Here is a 10,074-nt window from a genome sequence, read left to right as displayed (position 1 = left end):
AAGTAAATATGGATTTAGAATGGTAGTTATATTTTACTAACCGAAATACCGAAAACCGAAAAAAACCGAACCGAAACCGAACCGATATCCAGATTGAACACCCTTAAATGTAACGCACCAAGAGAACTCATTTTGAATGGACCTAACTAACCCTATCTGCGAGTTATTATTATTGGGAAAAAACACCCCTATCTGCGAGTTAATCCAGCGTAATTAGAATATGACAGATGAAAGTATAATGGGAAATAAATATGGCTGTATCTTAAATATATCTGTCTATATATTATTTAATATTTATGGTGGTGGCTCTTATCAGTCATCATTGAGATATGACCTTGTACTCACTTTTTTCCTTTTAATTTCCTTCACTACTTTTTAAATTTGTTTCCCAAATTAAGATCTTTAATTTGTTGATGGCAGCCGACATTTCCGTGAATAAAAGATATATCGTACTTCTGGCTTTGTAATGATCTTGTTCTTGTTCTTCTTAATATAATTATTAGATGATAAAAAAAAAGATATATCGTACTATTTTATATGTTAAGAAAATAAAATATTTCATCGGATAAAGAGAAAACTGAAGATATGTTTATTTTTTTCAGAGAATATATAAATATAATGATTACATTAATGGATTATTACATTAAAAACTATTAAATAGTAAAATACTGTACGTAAGAAAACTGATGAAGAAGATTGGTAGGCTAAAAAGGGAGGCACATAGAAGAGTGTGACTTCTCTCTCTATCATATATTTTCTTCTCTTCCTTTTGCTTTGTGAGAGACTAATCAGTTTTATTTTAATTTAAGGAATTCCTGAGCAAACTCATAGTAACAAAGAAAACAAGAAAAGGAGAGTCCAGAAAGAGAAAGCCAGAGAAAGAGAGAGAGCTAGAGAAAACGATACCTAAGTTCAATTTGTATCTTCTTTCTCTCTCTCTCTCTCTTTTCTGTGCAGCAAACTCCAAAGGTATTCTCTTCTTCTCTGCTATCTCTCTCTCTCTTACATCTGATACATACATGTATATATATCTTTGTATGTGTTATTTTGTTCATCAGATGATATGTGTATATAGATTTTTTTGTTAAAACAGCATACTACCTATTTGACCATCTCACTCTTTCTTAGTTATGTTTCAAATTCTTTGTCTGAATCATTACAGGATCCGAGGTAGGAAGGAGATATATATTTATATTATATATCATGAAGAAGAAGATTGAAAGATTCATATGGGAATAGGTAAAAGCCTACTACAGTTCTCTTGAAGTCTCTTTGCAATATTTCTATGTCCCAAGATTACCATCATCAACAACACCAGGGAGGATTTTTCAGCTTCTCTAATGGATTCAACCGATCAGATTCTCCTAATCTAACTCCGGAGAAGCAAGAACATCAAAGGTTACTAGAGATGGACGAGGAATCCTCAGTCGCCAGAAGTGGAATTCCTGTCTACGAACCTGCCGGAATGTTATCAGAAATGTTTAATTTCCAGAGAAGCAGCGGTGGTGGTGGAGGAGGAGGAGGAGACTTTGACCACTCCCAATCTTTCCGGTCAAATAGACAGTTACTTGAGCAGCAACATCATAATATTCCGGCCATGAATTCAGCCGCCGGCATGCAGCTATTCTTACCGCAACAACCACCGTCAACAAGGAGCCACCACGGTTCTTCAACTCTTCACATGTTACTACCAAATCCATCTCATCATCAGGGCTACCCTAATACTATGTCTATGCATCAGCTTCCTCACCAACAGCTGACGTGGCAGTCTTCCTCCGATCATCATCACAACACCCAAACCGATATCGGGACCGTCCACGTGGAAAACAGCGGTGGACAAGGCTTGTCCTTATCTCTCTCGTCGTCTTTAGAGGCAGCAGTAAAAGCTGAAGAGTATAGAAAATTTTACTATGGAAGCAACTTATCTTCTCATCATCAATACAATGAAGTATCAAACCACTTCCTATCGTCTCCAGCGGCGGCTTCTTCATCTTCTTCCATAGGAGCAATCAATGTCTTGAGAAACTCGAGGTACACCAAGGCAGCTCAAGAGTTGTTGGAGGAGTTTTGTAGCGTTGGAAGAGGATTTTCTAAGAAAAACAAACCTAAGAACAATTCAAACCCTAATACTAGCGGTGGCGACGGTAGCAGTAGTGGTGGCGCTGGCGGCTCTCCATCGTCGGCAGGAGCAAGTAAGGAACATCCTCCTTTATCTGCCTCTGATAGGATTGAGCATCAAAGAAGGAAAGTGAAGCTACTCACCATGCTCGAAGAGGTACTCCTTTGGTTTCAATCTCTTGACTTGGTCTTTTAGTGATATTCACACATTTTACGTAGAAAACATGAAATTCCATTTGTTTTAGTCAAATACACCATTAATCCAATAAGTTATTACAAAAAGACAAGAAACATGATACGATCTGGATTGATCGATATTTGTTTTGTCTCCATTAATCTATTAGAATTGGTCATAGTTTCATCGTTTTGTTAGTCTGGCTACGCAATCATACCAGCATTTATATTAAAATTTAATTTTTAATGATTTTATTACTATGACGGGATCGTATTAAAACGTTTTTTTGAGGAATATTTTGATATGCTTAGCGTTTGGTGGAGTCGATTCATCAAGAAAAATCATTTCGATTCATTAAACTGGCGTTTCCTTCTCCATGTACGCTGCTACTCCCTCCTACGTCCTAAAGCTATCCCCTTGACGTTACTTAATAATTTACCTATAGTTGAATTATTCTATTTTTAGTTGACTTATTAGTTTGTCTTATTTTTTCACTAAAGAAGTTACTTTATTTTATGTTCGAAGATACGATAAAACGTACTATTGATACGAAAACAAAAACTCTAGACTATATTCTCTGGTTATTTAAGTTTTCTTACCGTCTCATTTGAACATAATTAATGTGACATTTGTTAACTATACGTATTTTGATTCCATGAAACTTGTACACAAGTATACGTCCCCATGAGAAAGTCTCTACAAGTTTATTAATCACGTGAATATATAAGCACACAGGTTAGCAGTAACATTGATTAAAAGAAAAAGTAAATATTTAATATATGTATGAATTGTATAATGTATAGTTTTATTTTGTTGGCAGGTGGATAGACGGTACAACCATTACTGCGAGCAAATGCAGATGGTTGTGAACTCTTTCGACATAGTGATGGGCCATGGCGCAGCGATACCGTACACCGCTTTAGCTCAAAAGGCTATGTCCAGGCATTTTCGATGCCTTAAAGATGCCGTGGCAGCTCAGCTTAGACAGAGCTGTGAACTTCTTGGGGAGAAAGATGCGGCCGGATTATCTTCTTCCGGTTTAACTAAAGGCGATACCCCACGGTTGCGTTTGCTAGAACAGAGTCTGCGTCAGCAACGTGCGTTTCATCAAATGGGGATGATGGAGCAAGAAGCCTGGCGGCCACAACGCGGTTTGCCTGAACGTTCCGTTAATATCCTTAGAGCTTGGCTCTTCGAGCATTTCCTCCACCCGTAAGTCAAAATCTTTATTTTTAATACTTCTTCATTATTCCTTATAAATCAATTACGTTAAAAGAAGCTGAGCAAAAGTATTAAAATTCTTGTTATATCATTACTGTTTTCTTTAGTTTTATGTCTGTGGAATTTTGCTATTTTATTGTTACTGAGAGTAATCTAAAAAATGGAAATAAAGCAAAAGACTAGTGTTTTTGTACTTTTTCACCTCTCTGGAATTTGCTTTATGAGTAAAACAAAACAGAAAAAGAAATCTAAGTTAAAAGAAGGAAAACAACTGGATCTATGCTAATGTAATCATCAGCTTTTCTTTTGTCTCTTAGATTCTCACGCCCTTGTTGGCAAAAAGAAGGAGAAAGTCTGTACTTTTTCTTGCATATACTTGATTGTATTGTTTATAGAGAAAATATAAAGAAAAGAAAAAATTAGATTGAATTTAGGGCAAAGATAGCGTGATGTCGTTTTCTGGTCTCTTTCTCAGGTATCCAAGCGATGCAGATAAGCACCTCTTGGCTCGTCAGACTGGATTATCCAGAAACCAGGTCAGTCTATAAAATATAATATAGGAAATATATATAACATATATCTACTATATAGGCACTAACAAAATAAATAAAAATAAATACTTGGCGATGTTTAACCCAAGTTGTGTTTGTCGAGTATCTTAGTGTTAGTCGATATCATGGATACTTTTTGATGGATATACAACTGAATACTGATGATAGTGATCAGAGTCTGGACTCTTAACGAGTTACCTTGTAGTAAGTAGTAACATGTCTTAGACTCTTAGAACTAGTTCTATTTTCTTTCACCTAGAAATAGCTGCACATGTACTAGTTCTCTTAGTACATGGATATCAAACATTTGTTTGAAAATTATAAGCGAAAACATATAGAATAGTCTCGTTTGCGTTTGTATTTTGTAAGATATTTGATAAAAATAAAATAGTAGTATATTTTTTTCTTCTAATTAAAATACGATCCTAACATTTTGGGTTCTAGTTATGATTTCTGTTTACAAACAAACTTCACGATGCAAGCCGTTAAGCAAAAAACAAAAAAAAAATCACGATGCATAACCCAAAAAAAAGAACTAGGTTAACATTTTACACACAACATGTAGAATTTGGCCATTTTCATAAACATATGTTTATTACAAACAACAGGTAGTTCTTACAATGAGTTAACATCCCAGGAGAAAGATTGATAAACCTAACTTATTTCCCGAGTAGGCTAAGTAACTTGTAACTAACTTGAGATAAATCTTTTGTTTCTTTCCTTTGTTTGGTTAGATATGACAGAGGAACACCATGTGTTTTGCCTTCCACTCACTAGTAACTTTTCTTGGGATTCGTTTTTATTATTATTACAAAATAGTAATACAAACATAGAAGAGAGAGAGCGTATGTTTATGTGCATGATATGAAAGAGAAAGCGATCGACATTAAAGACTCAAAAGGGACCATTTCTCTCAAGTACATCAAAAATTTGCAGCTTTCAATTATCCCGAAGAAACCCTCAATTTCTTGCATTCATTAAATAACCAAATGACAAATAAAAAAAGAGCCCACACAATTTGTTTCGACATTATTATAGTAGTAATTATTAACTTGGTAAACGTTTTTTGTCTTTTTCATTGATCAGGTATCAAACTGGTTCATAAATGCTAGGGTTCGATTATGGAAACCAATGGTGGAAGAAATGTATCAACAAGAATCAAAAGAAAGAGAAGAAAGATTAGAAGAAAACGAACAAGAAGATCAAGAAACAAAAAACAACAGCAGCAACGACAAGAGCACAAAACCCAACAACAATGAAAGCAACTTCACTGCCGTTCGGACCACATCACAAACTCCAACGACAGCTGCACAATCAGCAGCAACCCCACCAGACGCAGGCCACCACCGTCTAAGATCAGCTGCCGATATCAATGCTTACGAAAACGACCCTTCATCCTCCTCCCACTCCAACGCCGCCGCAGTAGTCTCTAGCTACGGTGGCTCAACCGCGTTTTCTGCGATTGCAACGTGCCAGCAAGGTGTTGGTGGATTTGCTGATGCTGACATGGATGGTGATAATAATGTTATAAGGTTTGGTACTATAAACCCTACTGGTGACGTGTCACTCACGCTTGGTCTACGCCATGCTGGCAATATCCCTGATAAGAACGCCTCTTTCTGCGTTAGAGATTTTGGTGGGTTTTAATTAGCTTTTTGTTACTCCATTTATTTGATTAGTTATATGGTTTTTCTTTTGTTACTCCGATTGATACAAACTCTATTAAACAAGAAGAAAACAATATGATAGCATAATGTAATTGAGATCGTGAGATGATCATATATAAGAAACATTACAAAACTCTTAAGTTTCTCTCTGCCTTGAAGCAAGCCTAGTAGATGATATCTGAAAGAACACAAACATCTGGAGATTCAGACAGCCTCTTCATCGTCCAAGAGCAAACAGTCTTTTATCTTCTCCCTGAAAAAGAAAAAAAATTGGAAAACAACAACATTAAAATAGTGTTTAACAAAGGTTTCAAGAAGAGGCTCAAGCAATGACGTGTGACTAATTAGGAGCTCACCTCAGATATGTTTGGCTGTCAAACTTTTGATGATGCTTCACTTGGGAGATCATGTGATGTGGTAGTAAGGATCCGAAATGGTCAAGAGATGATGGCTCTTGTGGAAGTATCTGAAACCGGCAACTTGAACAGCAAGCAGCATAAAGGGCATCAGACTCATCTTCAGATGAGTCTGATCCATTTAGCGGGCCATTGCAGATAGGGCAGAATGCTTCTGTAGTCATGGAACCGTCGTATTTGAGGTTGAACTTCTTCAGACGCCTCTGAGTGGCCATGGGAACACAAGAGTCGTCCGTTTCAGGAATTTTATTGAAGTAAAACGGTGTAAGCTTTGCAGCTGTCCGTACAATTGTGCACTCCCGTGAAGGATTCTCTTCCTGCGCAAACACATAACTAAGTATATGTTCATAACAATGGGCTAAAAGAATCCAAGAAATTGATTTGCACCTGCAAGAGAGCGACAAATGAAGACACCAAGTCATTGATCCCGGATTGTGGATGACGAGCTAACTCCACAGTCTTTAGACTGTCCTGCCCACAATGTGTTAGACGTCATTCAAAACAGTTAATATGGACAAAATCAGTTAAAGTACACGAACCCATCCAAATGGCAGAGTCTAGTTATTTCCTGCCAAACACAATCTCGAAGTGGAAGCACAATGGGAACCTTCCACCTCGCATCAACATGCTGAATATCTGCTGATAGTGAATAGCCTCGTCCCTGTCCCAACAAAAAGACAATCCAAAATCACAATTTCAATAGAATGTAGCCTACATGAAATGTCTAAACGAAGATAAAATATAAAACGATGTATACTAAAATATAAACAAAGATACAAGTTTTACAGATGTAGTCGGCTAGAACCTAAATATCTACATTCTTTGATGTAACCATTGTATTCACTTTCAAGAATGTAAAGCTCACTCTACAATGCAATCTATAGAAGAAGAAAAAAAAACAGAGAAAATATGATTTCAATCAGGGCAAAGTAAGGAACACACCTTGACAGTGGCCGTAAGAACATGGGAAGCGAGTCTCGACGTGCAAGATCCCACCACTAATCTGTTGTAGCCATTCTCAGAGGCAACCTATAAAATAAACATTAGATAAAAATAGACCCAAAAAAAAAACAATGTAACAGCCAAACAAACCTTTTGCAAAGACAACATCTTCAGATGCAGCAAAAGATCTTCTTTTCCAGTCTCATCACTAACAGAATCCAACAGCTTCACAAGCCTATCCCGTGCTTCAACAGACTCCGAACCAAACACACTTTCGATAGTAACAACATGAAGATCCTTTTCAGGCGGAGACAGACTCAACACAGTGGACCGAACCAACTCAATAGCATCACTCATTCCACCGGAAAGAGAAGGATAAGCAGCACTCTCATCCACAAACGCAACACCAACGCCAAACACAGGTAAAGACCTATCACGACTCGCCTCGTAATTCTTCAAAGCCTTGACTTGAAGCTCGTGCACGAACTGAAGAGCAACCCTAAACACACACATCATCAACACGTTCATCACACAAAAATGATCAAACAACCAACATAGACAGGACCGATCCTGGGCAAAGCCGGATGAAACATTCGCCATAGGGTCCCATTTTTTTTTTCTAAATAAAGACATAAACCCCCAAATTTATTAAAAAAAATTATTGAAATTTCTACTAAATCGTCTACGGCCCCAAAATCTCAGGGCCGCCCTGGAGGAGAAAGGAAGAGAGCAACACCGGACCGAACACGTTCATCAGTCAAAAATGACCAAAAACAAACATATAGAGAAATGCAGGACCGATCCTGAGCAAAGCCGGATGAAACATTGTCCGCCTAGAGTCCCCCAAATTTATTATAAGAAAACCACCAAATTTATTTAAAAAATTATTGAAATTTTTACTAAATCGTCTAGATGGCCGGGCCGTCTAGATGGCCGGGCGGTCTACATGGCCGGGCCGTCTACATGGCCGGGCCGGCTCTGGAGAAAGGAAGAGAGCAAAACCTGGAAGACGAACCGCCGGAGAAGGCAACAAGGACGTTATCGGAAGGAGTGATCATGGCGTGTGAAGTAACAGCGAGACGGAACTTCCCATAGACATTGCTCCTGAAACATTCTGCGCAGAATCTCCCATCGTCTGAGCCACCATCACCGAACGTCATAGGCTCGTTGGATTTACACTTGACGCAGAGCCTAACAGTCTCCTTAACATCAACCACCTTGCATCCATTTTCCTTCTCACGGCCATAGCAACCACCGGACTCGCAGCCAGATGAGTTACAAGCCATATCGAAGCTAATACAATACAGTAACAACGTGTGAGAGAAGAACAAGTTTCCGCCATTAACGAGCTTCTTAAGAGATTTACAGATTATTCAGATTCAAAATCGAAACAAACACATCTATTGAATCCTAAATATAATTAAAAAAAACAGAATCTAGATTTCTGATTGGTTACCAGTTTCAGGTGGGAAGAGAGTCGTCGCGATGCTTCAGATACAGCAGCTCAAGTAGAGGAAGAAGAAGAAGACGACGGTGAAGGGGACGAGAGTTAAAACCTTGTGAGAGAGAGTAAAAAGGCCCAAATATATTTAAAGGCCCAAGTATTGTATTGGATAGAAGCCCAGATATATTTTAAAGGCCCAGGTTTATGCTTTTGGTTCAGTAAAATCCGACTACATGCCGTTTTTTTCTTCCTATACCGGGATGATGTTCTCTGTCTTTGCCACTGAAATTATTAGTACTATTTTAGATTATTGACTAGTGGGATTAAACGCATAAAGAGAACTAGCGAGTTAATACGAAAATTTTAAGGAAATAAGTAAGAGTGCATATAAGAGAATGATAAACGCACTATATTACGAAAAGGTTTTCTTTTGGAAAATGTGGGATATTATACAGATTTTTATAATGGACGTTTGGTAGCAAGCTTTATGTCTGGAATAGATAGATACTATACTACTAGTTTCTTCTTTGTGTTTTGGTTTTATATGGTTTTTTGTAGAGATATTAGCAAAGTAAAATGATTGTGTCGAGGTCTCGTGGACGACAAATTTCGTTAGATCCCTACTCTTTTCAATTGGGCCAGTGCAATGCATGCAAATATGTATGTAATGGAAGAAAGATGAAAGAAAATTGATTCATGGAGTGGTGTAATGGATCCAATCAATTTATATATGCATATGCATATATGTATGTATGTAATAGAAGAAAGATTAAACCATTTATCAATACTTTAGTATTTTAAAACATATTTTTCTGATAAGCATATAATCGATGATGAGCAGTAAAAATGATCGTCGTAATGTATAGGAGTACATGTTTATAGTTACGTTACTATCCGTTTTGATCAAGGCTTTTGCCATGTTATCTTCGTTAGTATTATTGATATAAACGTACTTTAGTAAAAGTATACGAAGATACATAATATTAATTTTTACAACATGTAATATCAACAAATAATTAATGTTTACACTAATGCATGGAGAATCTATCGACATATAGCTGATTCAACCGATTAAATCTACAGCTTCAGTTATGTCGGATCTAAAATCAGAATATAATAGTTTGTGTGTGTGTAACATGCAACATTTGAAATAATTGATTAGAATCGATGTATATGCTCTGTACAACAATTTAAAACTAAAAATAGGCCTTGGGAAATGGCAAAGGCAAAGAATCTTAAGAAAAAAAAACAAGACATGATGAACATACAGAAGCTAAATTTACGGGGTAAAGACAAGAAAACAATACCACATAAAGCTTAGATTATTTCTTAAAAAGAAACAATACACATCCAAACAGCTGGTGGGGGTTTGTAGAACATATAAAATTGATTATGATTCGTACTAAAACAGATAAATCTTCAAACTTACTGAGAATTCAATGTCAAAAACTTATGCAGTAAGCATCGAATATCGAGGTCATCCATAAAATTATCTGTCTGCATCTATCAAGTAAGCATACAATAATTTAAATAAAATGGT

The 10,074-nt window shown here is 36.8% G+C and overlaps 2 protein-coding genes and 1 long non-coding RNA gene across 4 annotated transcripts; 1 reads left to right on the top strand and 2 right to left on the bottom strand.

Annotated features, from left to right (window-relative positions):
* The first annotated feature begins 436 nt into the window (after window positions 1-436).
* On the top strand, window positions 437-5,867 carry LOC106353611 (BEL1-like homeodomain protein 2). Of its 2 annotated transcripts, XM_048778169.1 has the most exons (6): window positions 437-728; window positions 810-969; window positions 1,163-2,275; window positions 3,114-3,505; window positions 3,990-4,050; window positions 5,152-5,867. In XM_048778169.1, exons 3-6 carry the CDS (start codon window positions 1,286-1,288, stop codon window positions 5,710-5,712), a joined length of 2,004 nt encoding a protein of 667 aa, XP_048634126.1. In that variant the 5' UTR covers window positions 437-728; window positions 810-969; window positions 1,163-1,285; the 3' UTR covers window positions 5,713-5,867. The 2 variants fall into 2 exon arrangements, with proteins under 2 accessions (XP_048634126.1, XP_048634133.1); XM_048778176.1 differs by having other exon boundaries at window positions 724-969.
* LOC125608208 lies at window positions 3,612-4,654 on the bottom strand. The gene is made up of 2 exons (XR_007339218.1): window positions 4,302-4,654; window positions 3,612-4,263 (listed from the first exon to the last, which is right to left on the bottom strand). It is a non-coding gene; the product is annotated as an uncharacterized LOC125608208 (long non-coding RNA).
* On the bottom strand, window positions 5,773-8,683 carry LOC106431592 (cytoplasmic tRNA 2-thiolation protein 2). Its single transcript, XM_013872709.3, has 8 exons — window positions 8,547-8,683; window positions 8,093-8,383; window positions 7,241-7,589; window positions 7,091-7,177; window positions 6,688-6,809; window positions 6,536-6,614; window positions 6,089-6,465; window positions 5,773-5,985 (listed from the first exon to the last, which is right to left on the bottom strand). The coding sequence occupies exons 2-8, from the start codon at window positions 8,374-8,376 to the stop codon at window positions 5,937-5,939; spliced, it is 1,347 nt and encodes a 448-aa protein (XP_013728163.2). The 5' UTR covers window positions 8,377-8,383; window positions 8,547-8,683; the 3' UTR covers window positions 5,773-5,936.
* Between the last annotated feature and the right edge of the window lie 1,391 nt (window positions 8,684-10,074).

The sequence above is a fragment of the Brassica napus genome, chromosome A1 (assembly GCF_020379485.1).
Source record: "Brassica napus cultivar Da-Ae chromosome A1, Da-Ae, whole genome shotgun sequence".
NCBI lineage: Eukaryota > Viridiplantae > Streptophyta > Magnoliopsida > Brassicales > Brassicaceae > Brassica > Brassica napus.
Note: the sequence above shows the minus strand (reverse complement) of the source record. Positions and strands in the feature narration are given on the sequence as shown.

Coding starts and splice junctions, on each gene's coding strand:
- LOC106353611 (XM_048778169.1), top strand. CDS start 1,286: ATGTCCCAAGATTACCATCATCAACAACACCAGGGAGGATTTTTCAGC. Junction 2,276..3,113: donor TACTCACCATGCTCGAAGAG/GTACTCCTTTGG, acceptor TTTTGTTGGCAG/GTGGATAGACGGTACAACCA. Junction 4,051..5,151: donor CTGGATTATCCAGAAACCAG/GTCAGTCTATAA, acceptor TTCATTGATCAG/GTATCAAACTGGTTCATAAA.
- LOC106431592 (XM_013872709.3), bottom strand. CDS start 8,376: ATGGCTTGTAACTCATCTGGCTGCGAGTCCGGTGGTTGCTATGGCCGT. Junction 7,590..8,092: donor TCCGGCGGTTCGTCTTCCAG/GTTTTGCTCTCT, acceptor GTGTGTGTTTAG/GGTTGCTCTTCAGTTCGTGC. Junction 6,615..6,687: donor AGACTCTGCCATTTGGATGG/GTTCGTGTACTT, acceptor TGGGCAGGACAG/TCTAAAGACTGTGGAGTTAG.